Here is a 15,207-nt window from a genome sequence, read left to right on the forward strand (position 1 = left end):
GCGTGCTGCTTGTGAGGGGTCTCTATCTGGCGTTGGGGTATGGTATGGTATGGGCGAGGGTATGGCTGCTGGCGGCTCGCCCTTGTTACTTATCATGTTTTCTTGGCCCTGCAGCCACGCTCGTTATCCCGCTTATTCGGCGTCTCCTGACAGTCCTCAGCTTAGCATGACCGTGTGATGGTTTGCTCCATCCGATAGCGGCCTTCTCCACGGCTCATCACGCAGTCTCAACCTGTCAATCCGTTCCAAAGGGCGTCCTATCGCGGCTGCACGACGTGCCTCACTCGGCATGACTGCCCGCTTTGGCCAGTCGACTTACACGAACATCCGCCGCTGGCGTCAACTTGCCCACCGCTCGGCGTCTTGTCCCGAAGCGGTAGTCATGGCGACGAGCGTTTTTTCCCCAGATTCTGCACTCCACAAATCCTTCCCTTCTCCGCATGCGCACCCCGCGGGTTGACGATCCTGCATGGCTTTAGCTGGATGGGCGCGTGCTGCTCGTCGGGGAACCACACGCCTGCAGGTGGCTTTTGCACGCATGGATCAAGGGAGGCATATATCTTGAGGCGTTCGCTGCCTCTTTGCGAGCGCTGAGTTTGTCTGGGAGATGAGCAGTTGTTGTACACTGCACGTCGCTGCTTGGACATTGCTGGCTTGCCTTGCCTCTTGTCTTTGTCTTCTTATTGCTCCCCGTCTCCAGCCCTGACCCGTCTTCCCATCCATACCTATAAAGATGCACGGCGAGGAAAAGTCTACGGCCCCCACGGCGGCGGCGGCATCTCATGATGAGATTGAGGAGGCACAGCCCCCGTCCCAGACGCCCGACGTGCACCACATCGACGGGCACCTCTTCTCCGACAAGGTGCCCACCAAGCACGACGACGCGCTCGACTTTCTGCGCTCGACCGGCGACGACAACTTTACGTACACCGACGCCGAGGCCAGCAAGGTGCGCTGGAAGATTGACCTGTACCTGATGCCGCTGGTGAGTAGCTGGCGACCCCCCGTTGCGACGCTGTTCTCCCCCCCCCCTCTCGCGAGCTGGCTGACTGACCGACACTGGTGTGTACATGTAGCTCCTGGGCACGTTTACGCTCAACTTTCTAGACAAAGGCATCTTGTCTAATGCATCCGTCTTTGGGCTCCGGGAGGACGCTGTACGTGTCGTCCGTCCCGCTTGGGTATTGGGGGAGGGGGGGGGGAAGATGGCTAACATGCAGACAGCATCTCGAAAAGAGCCAGTACAGCTGGGTCGCCAGCATCTTTTACTTTGGGTGAGCACTCACAAAGTCCTCATAGCATCTGACACTCCCTTCTTACACACCCACCCTTCTTACACACCCACAGCTACATGATCGGCCAGCCGCTCAACGCATACATGCTGCACCGCGTCCCCGTCGGCAAGTGGCTCGCCGGCAACGTCCTCGGCTGGGGCGCCTGCATCCTCCTCGCCATCACGTCCCGCAACTTCGCCGCGCTCGCCACGTCGCGCTTCTTCCTGGGGCTCTTCGAGGCCGTCAACAACCCGGCGTTCGTGCTCATCACGGCGCAGTACTACACGCGCAGGGAGCACTCGCTGCGCGCCTGCGCCTGGTGGTCCGGCAACGCCGTGGGGTCCTTCTTCGGCGACCTCATCGCCTACGGCATCGGGCATGGGCACGGCGCCCTGTCGCCCTGGAAGTACATGTTCCTGGCGTTTGGCGGCGTGACGGTCCTGTGGGCGGGCGTGCTGGCCGTCTTCATGCCCGACTCGCCGTGGAGAATGCGCGTGCTGTCGGAGCATGAGAGGAAGATTGCCGTGCTGCGCGTCATGTCCAACCATACGGGCATCAGCAGCTCGCATTGGAAGTGGGAGCAGGCGCTGTCCGTGTTTTCCGACCCACAGGCGTGGATCTTTTTCGCCATTGTGTTTGTTCAGTGCCTTCCCGCTGGAGGTTTGACGGCCGTCAGTCAACCCCCTGAAGCCAACACCCCCCCCCTTAACCCCGGCATTCCTTGTCACCAACGATGGACCAGATGCTGACGACAGTTGTCTCGCAGTTCAACAAGCTGATCCTGACCGGGCTGGGATACACGAACCTCGAGGCAACCGTGTACTCGATGCCCGAACACGCCATCCACCTCGTCAGCATCGTCAGCGCGTAAGTCTCTCACTCTCATCACATCCATCAAATCCCGAGCCATCACTAGTTGTTAGCGACGTGATGATGCTGTCTAACACGAGACCGACCCGCATCCAGAGGCATCGCCGGCTCCTACATCCGCAACTTCCGCTGCGTCATCATGGTCCTCTCCAACATCCCCCCGCTCGTTGGCGCCTTGCTCATCAACTACGTCCCCACGTCGGAGAAGCTCACGCGCCTGGCCGGCGTCTACCTGCTCTTCACCAGCACCGTGAGCTACATCATGACCATGAGCCTCGTCGCCTCCAACATCGCCGGCATGTCGCGCAAGACGACCGTCGCCGCCGGCATGTTCCTCGCCTACTCGGCCGGCAACCTCGTCGCCCCGCAGCTCTTCATCTCCACCGAGGCCCCCGGCTACCAGACGGGCTTCCGCGGCATGATTGCCTCCTTTGTCGTGCTCATCATGCTCGCGCTCGCGCTCATGGGGTACCTGATCTGGGAGAACAGGCGCCGGGACCGCCTGTACGGCGAGGTGGACCCGGACGAGCCGCACGACGACTTTTTGAACAAGACGGATCGGGAGCTGTCGTATTTTCGCTATAGCTGGTGATGGGGCGTGTGAATTGAGCCCCTGGAGACGCTGATGAGCGGGCTTGTTGCGCTTGTTCATTCAATCATGGGCTGTTACGTAGTGGCAATTTTTCGGCCGATTGCCGTCAAAGCCATCGTACCTGGCAGAGGATCACGGCTCATCGTTGTCTGAGCATCAAGATGTTCCGGCTCAGTGACAGGCCAGGAAAGGTTGGCACCTGAGCACACGCCATCGACATCGACAGCGTGTAAGCTGTTAGTTGACTCACTCATTATTTTGTAGTGTCTCGATCGTGATACGGGACTGTAACCGTCTCTTCATGAGCTTAATAGTCCTAAATAACACTTGGACGCTCTCGTCCGTCAACAGCATGGTAAACAACAGCATGGTAGATGCTAGCTGTGCTCATGCCCCTGGCAGTCACGCACCTTCACCTCCAACCCCCATCTTATAGTGGGGATCAGTGAGGGGGCGCGGCGGAGCTCCAAGCACCAGTGGTGCTCGTTTCCCAGATCGTACTTCGTATTTCTTAGACCAGAGTCCTTGCCTGCCGGCTTCGTTGTATTCCCCAGACTTTGCATGTTCTTCGGACAAGCAAAGTCGTCGCCGCCACCCCGATGAGCCAACACATGCGGCGTAGCTTTCATGGCAAGTCCTAATTATCTCCCGGCTTCCCATAGCCATGGCAGCCGTGCACTTATATCGTCTAACTGTGTGGTGGCAGGCTGCTTGACATGTCGCAGGCGCAAGGTCCGCTGCGCCGGCGGAGATCCCTGCCAGAACTGCTCCCGGATGAACATTGCCTGCCACGCACCGTTTGATGCCAATTGGAAGGTCACGGTCGGTGTCCTGAACGACGATGATGGAAGCAAGGCCGCGAGTTCCAAGCCGCAGAAGACGCGACAAAGCAGCAGTGCCCCAGCATCAAAGCCTTGCGACGCACCGTCACACGCAGAGCCATCATCAGAAACGCCTCTCGGCACAAGCAACGGGCAGACTGACGAGATTTCCCCGGCACAGTTGCCGACTTGGTCGGTTGAGCAAGAGGTACATCACGGCCAGGATGTAGAAGTCACCAGCAGGCCAACGCCCTCCATTGCCTACGACACTACGGGCATACTCCCGTGGAACAGCACCTGGGACTTTGACTTTTCTCTTGATCCGTGGCTTGACTGCGCCACGCCCTTTACCGCTCTCGAAACTTGGGACATGGACATGGCACAGGCGGCGGCGACTGAGGTGTCACTGTCCACGCCGACTCTGCCAATCTCGTACTTGAGCTCGCAACACAGCCGTTCGACAGCGCCTCCCTTAGACGACGCAGGGGTCGTTAATCGACAAACGAAGTGCCTGAAACACAGCACATCGCTAGATGATGAACTTACACACGAGCAAAGCATCAACTGGGACGACTTCTTCTTTCAACACTACGAGCACTGCATCAGCGGCTGGGCTTACTCCCTGAAAGACGACGGCAAGGGCAACTATCTCCGCTTCGTCCTAGACTTCATACGAGGACCCAACGTTCACGCCGAGTCGCCCTTCAGGCTTGCCGTCCTGGCGTGGACGGCGAAGCACTGGGCCGTGGCGTGCCAACCGGGCGATGATACCTGGCGGCAGTATTACTCCCGCGCGACGGCGGCACTGCAAAGGCTAGACGCCCAGGGTCCGACCGATTCGCCGGAAACATGTTCTTCAGGGCAGCGGGTGATGGCATCCGCTTCCGAGGTCGCCATATGCACTGGCCTGTTCCTCTGTCGTTGCGACGTGCTCAACGACGACCTCGGCTCCATCCTGAACTACCTCGAGACGCTGAAGCTGCGGCTAGACGCCGACCTTGACGGCGTAGAGCTCTCTGCATTTGCCAGTCAAATCCTTCTCTGGCTCGGCTATCTCCACGTCCGGGTGTCCATCTTCGCCTCCCCCTGTCCGGCGCCGACAACCACCAACAACATCACCGCCGTATCGACGACCCTCCTCGACGCCATCGCTAGCCACCCGAGCTACCAGCAGATTCTCGATCGGTCCCAGACATATTTATCTGAAATATTCGGCGACTCGTATCCACCAGAGGAGCTACTTCACGACGCAGAAAAGGCCCCGGTGGCGGTGCGAACCCACGAGACCTTTTGTCTCATCGCCAACATGTTGCGCTATCGTTCGTGGAAGCGCCTCGTCGTGCAGCACGGCGGCGGCGACGAGTCTGCGCAGCTCGAGCTGGACAACGCCAAGGTCGAGGCAATCGACGCGGACATGAGGAGAATGGACGTCGAGTTTGGGCTCGCCATGGCGACGAATCCATCCGCTGCCGTGTTGCGGCGGATATGCTTCCAGCAGCTCGCCGTACCACCGACGCGGCCAGGCGCTCATGCAACGAGATTCCATAACCTCCGATCAAGCACGTCGCCAGCTTCCGGCATCGCACTCGCCAATATGCATCTCGTAAGCTCTCCGGGCTCCACGGGCGTGACTCCGCCGCTGGCGCGGGAAACCACGCTCCACGACGACGCACCACCATTACCCCCAGATAGCTCCCTTTTGAACCGCGCGTCATCCCAGTGGCTGGCTTGTTACGCCGTCTTCCTTACGGCCAAGATCCTCTGGTCTCGGCTCCTTCATCCAACCCTGCGCAGCGAAGCGTCCGCCGTCGCCGCCGTGAGGTCCATCCTGGACATTGCCCTGCACCTGCGGCGGGCGGCGGCGGCGCACGAGTCCTCGAGCCCGACGGGCACGTCGTGGCCGCACAAGATGCCGCGGTCGATGCTCTGGCCGCTGCCGCTGTTCGTCGCCGGCGTGGAGACCACCGACGAGGTCCACGCGGACTGGATACGCGGCTTCATGGACGAGGTCACCGCGTCGTGGGGCGGCGAGGTGGCCATGTCGGCCAAGGAGGGGCGGGAGGCGCAAGGGGGTGTTGGGGGCGTCGGTCGGCGGCAGCAAGGCGATGGGATGATGATGAGTGGCGCGAACCGCGTTCAGACGCTGATGGGGAGGGTTCGCCGGCTGCAGGACCGGCTGGGCTGCCGAGTGGACATTGAGGGTGTGGTGAAGGAGATGGGTGCTGGTGAAGGCGGCAGAGGGTTCATATTGTAGCGCTGCCGACGTAATGGCTCGTCTGCCGACGTCGTCCCTGCGCTGCTGGGAGTGCTGGGAGTTACTGACGAACCGAGAACGCGCGGCGACGGCATCAGAAGCGGCAATTCTGATCAAGTTATAGTGGTAGGAGTGTCGGAAATATTGTTGTCATCCACGGCGAATGTCGAAGGGTTTGTGCGAGCCGCCTGAAAAAAGTTATATAATTATAATGTAACCGACGATAATATAACTAATAATCAATATCCGTATTTTACCCATTAGGAAATAATATATTGTAGTTGCGGTTACCACCAATGTATCCGTCAAATGCCGCGTAGGTAACAGGCCGTTGCTACCATCAATGCGAGGCAGAATGAAAGCAGCACGCAGGGAACGACGACTCTCAATAGGCCGCGTCCCGAGGCTGGTGTATTGATTGCCAACATTCGCCTTGCAGGGGTACAAGGTCGCGCCGCTGAACGATATCTGGCCACATTCAGCGAGTCTGAAGAAGACGGCATGTGTTGCTCAGCAGGGAAACAGGGGGCGCTGGCTGAAAGTCCATAGTGCTGTAGTAGGGAAGAAGGCCGGCAGAGCCGTACGGGCTCGGGATGCTTGACCCCAGACTGCGCCGAAAGTATAAGTTGCCTCGGGAGCGAATAAATAATTTCTCCGTTGAACGAGGCAGCAACTCGGAAGGACTGCCTCGAAAGACTGGGGACCGGGGTCGCGACTGGTCTCTCTGGGTCTGTGACCGTTCTTGATGCATTGTTAGATTCTGGCGGAGGCGGTAGATGGTGTATATTGTCAAACACCTTATCACGGGCCATGGACAGCTCGTCGCTGAATAGGGCAGCCTGTACAAGCTGCCCTATTGCTACCGAAAATGAGACCTGCGAGATACCGATTCTGACCAGAATGTCGGGAGTGTCGTCGATGTTATAGGCAATACCTATTAGAGCTACGGTAGTTTGAGCGATCTATGATACGTCAGTCACTGGACCTGAGTTATGCAAACGCCGTAGGGGACGCACCACATTGAAAGATAACCATGACACCACGAATAGCCGGATCCTGAGGCGATGTGTCACCCAAAGCAGCCGTACTAATCGAATAAGGCTCTCGCTTTGCAGGATCACAGCAAGCACCACACCTGCACCATATTACGGCAAGGGCCGAAGGGATATGCTTTTACATAGCGCTGCCTAGATCTCGGCTCATTGGTTTGACAACGCTCCGACGACGCGACCTAGTACGGCTCTTCGAGGTCCCCGGCGATGCATACGTCATCGGCTGGCGACGGGTCTAATATCCCCATCTTATACGGACTGACTGAGCGGGTCGTCGCAGTTCGTAGCGCGGCGATGCTACTTGGAGACGGTCCGTGATGAGGCGCGGACGCGGCTGTCAGTGTCGCTAGTGGCGAAATAGGAGGCAGCTATATAAGAAACTTCCCCACTATCCCGACTGCGCTTTGCGATTCAGCCTCCTCCGCACTATCTCTATACGGGGCCCGGCATTCGCAGAGCCGGTGAATGCTAGCACTCCGAGGTCCCTACGGAGTTGAAGTATCTTCCGAAACCAGTTCACTCGTGGTCTCAGACGCCGCTCTACGCGGACCGAGCGGCATGAAAACATCAAAGCGAAACGGGCAGTGCGGTGGTCGGTTCGACTCGGTGCGAAGCACTCCTCCTACCGTTCACAGCAGCCTTACTAGCGAGTTTTCTCGGTCTGGTGAATACGAGGCTGTCTGCTTCGAGAGCAAAGCGGCCATGCTGGAGCTATCGACCAAATCAACCGTGATCCTGGCACCAGGAAGTTGCTCGCAGCATTCGACACCCCGCTCAAGGTTCCATTGAACATTCCAACACTAGAAAGACGTGCGGAGATCCAATGTGTATTATAATATAAAACCACCTGAATAAATTATGTCTCAATCATGTCCGTGGTCTTCATCGCTTAGTATGCCCTGAGGAGGTATCCTAAAAATACAGCGCTCCAAGGAAGAATTGAACTCCATGTTGGTCGATACTTCCACTCCCTCGCTTTTACGTCTTCCCCGAAAATGTTGCGTAGAGAGAGAACCTCTTGAAGGCCACGTTCAATGGGCGTCGTCAATTTTTGCAACAGCATAGATCAGGCGCTCGGTTGACCGCAAGAAAATACACTGTCGCCAACGAATGGCCTCCCCTCAGATTGATTGTCTATGCTCACTACACATGAGCCATCTCAGCACTTCCCTAACCCTCCTTCTACGCCTAAATTGGCGGCTTGCTAGACGCTCTGGGGCAGCTAACTTCGCTACATGATCGAAGACCTCCTGAATGCCTTCACCGCTTTCGCCAGAGCATTCGAGATATAGATCCGCTCCAATGCTTTTTGCAGCCATCAACCCTTCTTCGGAATCTACGTAGTCCGTGGGCCTTTCCGTAAGCCGACCAGTAGCCTCTGCGAGCGTCCGAACGTCTTTCTTCAGCCCAAGGAGAATAGTCGGGATGCATGGGTCAAGATTGGCCAAATCTGCCTTCCACTATCGCATTATCAGTGCCGCTTGAGCAACGCCTGGTGACTATCATGATACGTACCTTTGCAAGAGAGTTCTCTAAGGTATCAGGGTCGCCAACAGAGAATGCAAGAATGATTATCACGTTTCTTGAGCCTGACAGTGCCCGGACGTATCCTTCCTCCATCGAATGTTGAATCTCGCTTAGCGAGAGTTGAACGGCTTCGTCCTCGTGATAATGATCGATCACATAGTTGTCGAAAATGTTTGGTGGCTGTGGCCGAGGTCATCAGTCTAGTACTCGACTCGTGGCCGCAGCATGGAGTTGTCATTATCTGCTGCTTACATGATACTGTTTCCAGGCGTATTAGCTGAATGACGCTGCACAACTATTGTTCAGAACCCCAAACCTTTGGAAAATAACCCAAGGCAAAGGCACTCAGAAAACTTGTTTTCCCGCAAAACCGGTCTCCAACAACGAGCACTTTCCTACAGAGGGTTAACGTTGGCCGCGCCGCAAATAGGCAAATAGAAGAAGGGAGGCAAGACGGGGTGAGGTTACCATCGAATCAACCTTTGCGATGGCATTTTTGTCCACGGCCCGACGAGCGAGTGAAGTAAATGATATTGGTGCTGTTCTTTTGCTCCTGGGTTGACTGCAGCGACTCAACTATATAAACATCATAGCGACATGATGTAGGTCGGTCGCATAACACGGTTTATGAGCGACTCGTATCAACAGAACCCGGCCTAACCTGGGTCGGGTGCACCTACGCCTCATTGAAAGGTGGTCCCGCCACGGACGGACTACGGAGTCGCGGCAGGATTTGCTAGCGTCGCAAGACGGGCTAGCGATCTCTTGCTCGTGTCTAACGACAACCAATCCGACAATACGCACCGTTCGAAGGGTCCCTCCCGAATGGCGATATTTGTCTCCTCGGCCGATAGTGCCGGTCCAACCGTTGCCGTGACCTTACCACCGACAAAGAGCTGCCCCGCGCTGTGCCCCCTGGCACGAGGCGTTAGGGTTAGGAATGGTATGAGAACTCAGATTCTCTTGCCCGTGTCCATCTGTGAGCCACTCAAATTGTGGCACCGAGCCATCGGTAGTACAAGGCCCTTTTGACCTAACGTATTCGTGAAGCCTTCTAGCCGTAGTAAATGGGTCTGTTGAGGTTCGTCTGCGCTGTAGGCGCGCTGGCGCTGGTTGTCAATATCACTACTTTGGCCTTCATAAATATCCCCGCCCTGGACAGCGCATTTAGTTACCGCCAGAGCCCGGTGCGGAATCGGTAGCGCAACAGTGGCTTGTTGTTGGAAATTACAAAGCGTGTTGGTGGCGGGACTTGGACGGCGCTGGCTTGCGCCCATCCATGCAGTGACCGGCGAGAGAGTCATGAATAACTAACACTACTAGTTAGTTGATGAGCCGTTGGCGGTTGCACGGTTGCGCGCGCGACGATCGATGGCAGAAACCCAACCCCATTGTGGAAGGCAAAACGACTGTTCGCGTTGGTTGAGAGCACCATCGCCAGCCGAATCATCTCATGCGGCACTTGGGCCAGGCCCGGTACCCGCGTCCGCGTCCTTATAAGCCAATGTCTGTCGGCGGCCTGTCCTGCCAGAGACTAATTTACGTCCTCATCCCTATCACAGAGATTCAAAGGGCGGCCTTGCTGACCGAGCACCTCAACATGTTGCTGCCGACCTTGATCGCCACTGCGCTCGCCGCGCAGGCCTCGGCGCAGCTCATCTGGAACGCGAGGAGTCATGATGCCCCTCAGCCCAAAGACGAGCTGGCCGTCGACGACCGTGCCAGCAGCAAGCACCAACATACGCTTCAACAACCTACGGGCGGCGATGACAACATCCCCGTGCCGCCGTTCAAGACGGGCCAGTACACACTCAAGGCGCAGGATAACAAGACGTGCCCGACGTACGGAGAGTCGCAATGGACCGGCACCGTCGACGTCACCGACGCGCACCGCCTCTTCTTCTGGTTCTTCGAGAGCCGCAACGACCCGGCCAACGACCCCGTCATCGTCTGGATGAACGGCGGGCCCGGCGGGTCGTCCATGTTTGGGCTCTTCAACGAGCTGGGCCCCTGCATCTTCGACCTCGATGCGACGGAGCCGAGCGCCAACCCGTGGGCGTGGAACCGCAACGCCTCGCTGCTCTTCCTCGACCAGCCGGCGGGCGTGGGCTTTGCGTCTCTGGCCGAGGGAGCGCCCATGCCCGCGGCCGATCTCGACGGCGCGCCGGGGTTCCAGACCTTCCTCAACATCTTCTTTGGCGAGATATTCCGCGACAAGGCGCATCTCCCGATTCACATCGCGACCGAGTCCTACGGGGGTCACTACGGTCCGGTATACTTGATGCACATCCTCGATTCGCGCGCGTGCGACTCCAAGTCGGCGTTCTGGGGCAACATCACGTCGCTCATCCTCGTCGACGCTCTGCTGGACTGGACGGGCAACGCCATCGGCACGTACGAGCTCCTATGCTCCGACTCTGGCAGCAGCAGCCCGGCCATCCTCAACTCGACGGCGTGTGACAAGATCCGCCATGCGCTCCCCGAGGTCGAGCGACTGGGATTATCCTGCGATCTGAGCCAAGACGGGCACGAGTGTGTCGCCCTGGACCAGCAGTACATGGACGAGATTGACATCTTCTACCGCGAGCTCATCAACACGGGACAGCGCAGCCCTTTCAACAGTGAGTGCTTGACATTGTCTTGTTCGTCATATGTGTCCGCGCACTGACCCGTGATGATGAGCAGTCCACCAGCCCTGCTCGAGCCTACCGCTCTGCTACCCAGGCAAGGGAAACTTCACGCGATACCTCAACCAGGCGCACATCAAGGCGGCGCTCGGCATCCCCGCATCGGTCGCCTACAGCGGCGTCAACCTCGCGCTCAACAACGCGTACGTCCGCGGGCGCGACCCGCTCAAGACGACGACGCGCGAGCTCGCGGCGGTGCTGGACGCGCACGAGAAGAAGCACGTCGGCGGCAGCGGCGGCGGCGGCAGCCTCGGAGACATTCGCGTGCTGGTGCTCAACGGCAACGACGACTACATCGTCAACACGCCGGGCCAGCGGTTCGTCTACGACCACCTGGTGCGCTGGGGCGGGCAGGCCGACTACCGCATCGCGCGCTGGAGGGCGCTTCCAGAGGACGAGCTGGGCGGCGCGACGACGGGCTTCTGGAAGGGGACCGACGATGGGCGGCTGGTGTTTGTGGGCGTGGACGGGGCGGGCCATACAGTGCCGGGGGATGTGAGGGAGGGGAGCTGGCGCATTCTGCAGCGGTGGATGGAGGGGGGGTGGCGGCGGCAGCACTAATAATGGAACCTTGGAAGCCTCCGGGCATGGCTCTCCGCTGTAGACCTCCAGAGCTCCGGCAACAGTGGGTGTTACCCGCCAGAGCATTGAGCACTGGATCCGTTCCATAGCTCCGCCGTTCTCCGATGCCCCGACCGTCTGCCGGAGGGCCATCGCTATAAGGTAGGGGTTGAGTTGATGGCCGCCGGCGGTACTATAGCGGCCCGCGCTCCACTGGTAATCCCGGGCTGTTGATCCTCCGTAGCGGCTACTAAGGTACAACGTCTGGGGCCGCGGCAGCATGACTCCTTCAGTGGCGCCGACGACGCCGACACCAGGGCTCTCTCTAGTTCAACTTATCACTGCCATCTCATCCCATCCATCATTCACGCTCCGACGCCTTACCATCGAGTCGCCCTTCCATCACATCCATCCATCCACCCACCCACCCACGCCCGCGTCGTGCCCATGGACCGCCCCGTCATCCCGTCATGAGCTCCTCCGTCGCCGCCGCCCCGCTTCTGCGGCGGCGCAACGGCCGCCCGCAGGCATGCGATCAATGCCGCGGCCGCAAGGTCGCCTGCGACCATACCCAGCCCGTATGCAACCGCTGCCGCGCCACCGGCCGCGACGACGAGTGTACATATACCATTTCCAGCTCGCGGCCGGTCCGACCGTGGCCCATGAGCTCCGCCCGCCGCCGCAACGAGGGCCAGCAGGGCTCACCGAGCACGCCCGCGGCAGAGGCACGACCTGTCACTGCATCGCTTCACGTCTCGCTCCTCCCAGACGCCGCCGCCTTCCCAAATGGCGTCCAGGACCGTGTCCCATCAGACGTGATGACGCCATCGCCCAGCTCGGACGAACAGGCTTCAGGCCCTCCCTCTTCTGCGCCGCCCGCGCCCGGCCCTGGCTTCCTCGGCATCCTTAGTCACTCGGCCGTGTACGAAGAGACCAAAAACACCCTGTCGCTGCTACAGGGCTTCCGGCCCTGCATCCCTGGCCATGGCGATGCCGCCCAGGCGCACTTCCGCGACCCGTCGCAGGTGCTGTCCTCGCCCGTGCGGGAGATGTGCTTGGTCGTCCTGCGGAGCATTCCCTGCCCGCCCAAGGGCCACATCGCCCTGCGCATGTCGCCGCATCCCTACGATGGCTGGGCGCGCGTGGCCGCCCAGCGCGTCCTCGCAGGTCTGTACGAACGCTTCGGCGCGCACCTCGGTACCGCCCGGACCAACGCCCAGCTCGAGGACATGGCTCTGTTCCTGAGCCGAAACACCGCGCGGCCCTTCAACGACAACGAGCCGGACCCGGACCAATGGATAGGCCAGTTCACCGGCCCGAACTTGCGGTGGGAGTCTCTGGGCTTGCTCTTCACCTTCAGGGAGCTGGGCGGCTCGACCCTGAGCGACTCAGATCATGACATCGAGCAGTTCACCTGTGGACTAACCAGGCATTGGCCCGAGGTTGCCCAGGTGTGCCTCGGGCTCTGTGTCGATCTCACTCGCCGCTTCTCCGACGGCAACAGCATACTCTTGCAGCTATGCATCAGGCGGACCGTGTCGGAGTCGATCCTGACCGGCGACGCAAGTACGTTGACGCAGAAAAGACATTCGAGTAAGAAGACCCGTACTGACTCACCAGCGGGAAAGGCGCGTCTACTTGGAGATGCCTCGCAGAGTCCGTCTCCCTCATGACATTTTTAGGCCTTCACGACGAAACCGAGACGCCCGACTACCGCCCGTCACTGAGCTCCGAGTCCAGGCGACGCATCGCCGCCCACGTCTTCATCATGGACAAGGTCGTTGTCCTCTTCACCGGGCGGCCGCCGCTCATCGGCCACCGTTATGCGTCCACACCGCTGCCGCTGGATCTTCAAGACCAAATTTTGCTCGCCGGCGACGAAGCCATAGCCCGTGCCTCGGAGGCCCTCGACGAGCGGGGCTGGAACACAGAGGGTGGGCTGTACGCATCGACCAGCCTCCGAGCGCGACTCATGATTGCTCTGATTCGCGATGAGCTCGTCGAGATTGCTCTGGGACGCTGGAGGCAAACACCCTTTGATAAGATGCTGTGGGTGGCCCTCCCCGCATCGCCGTTTGACCCATGGGCTTGCTGACAACAAAGACAGGGCCATCAAGGAGCGGCAAATCCAGACAATGGCAGAGTTTCCACCCTCCCTCATCTACCAGCCCGGTGAGCTTGACGCTCGCTCATCGAGCCCTGGTAGGGTGTACGCCAAGCTCCTGATTCAACTCGAACACTTGCAGAACCTCTTTGTGGCGGACCGGCTGCTGCTCAGGCGAGGTGGCCTAGACCAGGGTGACTTGCTCCTGACGAGCTTCGAAATGGTCTCGTTGACGCTGCTGTTTTGGACAAACAAAGATCGCTTCGCCCTGGCACGGCCGGATTTTGCCTGGCTTGTGAGTATCCAGCTACCTTGCATTCGATCCCCTTGAACCCCGGCCGGCGACGGACGACGACGACTGACAGCAGACAGGTCATGGCCTACGCCACGCCCGCGGGCGGCATCCTGTGCATGGAACTGCTCAACCCGTCCTTCAACGGCGCGCATCCTCGCAACGCCAAGATCACGCGCTCGAGCATCATCCAGAATCTGAGTCTGCTTATCGGCTTCCTGGACTGGATTGGCCCGTCCGCCGCCAACGGGAGCCTCTGCGCCAACTGCAGCGCCGTCATCCAGCACGTGCTCGACCACACGCTCAACACGACGGGATCCAGCAGTTGGCCGCCCGAGGCCCTCGACGAGATGCAGCTCGACTTTAACTTTGAGCTGTTTGACACGTTTGAGTGGCTGCGCGCAGACTTGACGAATGAGTAGCCTGCCTGCCTGCCTGCCTGCCTGCCTGCCTGCGGTGCGACTCGCGCGTGCTGTCCCTCCGCCAACTCCTGCCCAGCGCCATGGCACACCATGGTTGCTAGACGTCGGCTTGGAATTCTCTAAAGCGATGCAAAGCGCTCAGCAACCGGTTCAATGTTGAAAGACGGCACTCTTGCCCCCGCCCCCTCACTTTCTCTGGTCTGGGACCCTGAGCTCGGGCCACGTATCTGTGGCGCAAACCCCCGGCGTCTTCGCACGCACAGATGGCGGTCTGGTCAAGATGCACTGGGTCTGCCTCGGATCGCGTTTCCGGATCTACAAACGGCTCCCCACCATACCTTTGTTTGTTTCAAGCCTTGACATGAGGCTCACACCAAAGGCGAGTTCACCATCCGCCAGCTAAGACAGCCAGCCCTCTGGCATGCGTCGTGCCTGCAGAATGCATGGCCGATTAAACCCAGAGTTCAACATTGCCTTCAAACAAAATCGGAAAGCCACGTGGGCTGGCCCCATGCAACCCAAAGTACGCTGTTGCGAGGGGCCGTTGCTTGAGTGAGGCGCAAGACACGGCTTACTGATCTGCCACGACTGGGCTCGTCATGCCACAGACCCCTCGTTGGCCGCTACTCTTGACGCAAGGGTCCCCGAGTCCTCGACGACTTGCAGGCTGACTGAGTACCACCTCCGCACAAGTGCTCTGCGTTAGGATGAGTAAGTGCCTTGCGGGCGCAGGAAATGTACAAGGTACAAC

At 59.2% G+C, this 15,207-nt stretch overlaps 4 protein-coding genes across 4 annotated transcripts; all 4 read left to right on the forward strand.

Moving 5' to 3' along the window:
- Positions 1-733: 733 nt before the first annotated feature.
- On the forward strand, positions 734-2,984 carry JDV02_005619 (uncharacterized protein; the record flags this gene model as incomplete). Its single annotated transcript, XM_047986932.1, has 6 exons — positions 734-985; positions 1,077-1,157; positions 1,225-1,274; positions 1,348-1,945; positions 2,041-2,141; positions 2,241-2,984. 6 exons carry the CDS (start codon positions 734-736, stop codon positions 2,734-2,736), a joined length of 1,578 nt encoding a protein of 525 aa, XP_047842916.1. The 3' UTR covers positions 2,737-2,984.
- Positions 2,985-3,510: 526 nt separating this feature from the next.
- Positions 3,511-5,811, forward strand: JDV02_005620 (uncharacterized protein; the record flags this gene model as incomplete). Its single annotated transcript, XM_047986933.1, has 1 exon — positions 3,511-5,811. One exon carries the CDS (start codon positions 3,511-3,513, stop codon positions 5,809-5,811), a length of 2,301 nt encoding a protein of 766 aa, XP_047842917.1.
- Positions 5,812-9,894: 4,083 nt separating this feature from the next.
- JDV02_005621 (uncharacterized protein) lies at positions 9,895-11,638 on the forward strand (the record flags this gene model as incomplete). Its single annotated transcript, XM_047986934.1, has 2 exons — positions 9,895-11,011; positions 11,076-11,638. The coding sequence occupies 2 exons, from the start codon at positions 9,895-9,897 to the stop codon at positions 11,636-11,638; spliced, it is 1,680 nt and encodes a 559-aa protein (XP_047842918.1).
- Positions 11,639-12,108: 470 nt separating this feature from the next.
- Positions 12,109-14,456, forward strand: JDV02_005622 (uncharacterized protein; the record flags this gene model as incomplete). The annotated part of the gene is made up of 4 exons (XM_047986935.1): positions 12,109-13,204; positions 13,267-13,687; positions 13,746-14,037; positions 14,115-14,456. 4 exons carry the CDS (start codon positions 12,109-12,111, stop codon positions 14,454-14,456), a joined length of 2,151 nt encoding a protein of 716 aa, XP_047842919.1.
- Positions 14,457-15,207: the final 751 nt, after the last annotated feature.

Source organism: Purpureocillium takamizusanense, chromosome 5 (assembly GCF_022605165.1).
Source record: "Purpureocillium takamizusanense chromosome 5, complete sequence".
In the NCBI taxonomy this organism is placed as follows: domain Eukaryota; kingdom Fungi; phylum Ascomycota; class Sordariomycetes; order Hypocreales; family Ophiocordycipitaceae; genus Purpureocillium; species Purpureocillium takamizusanense.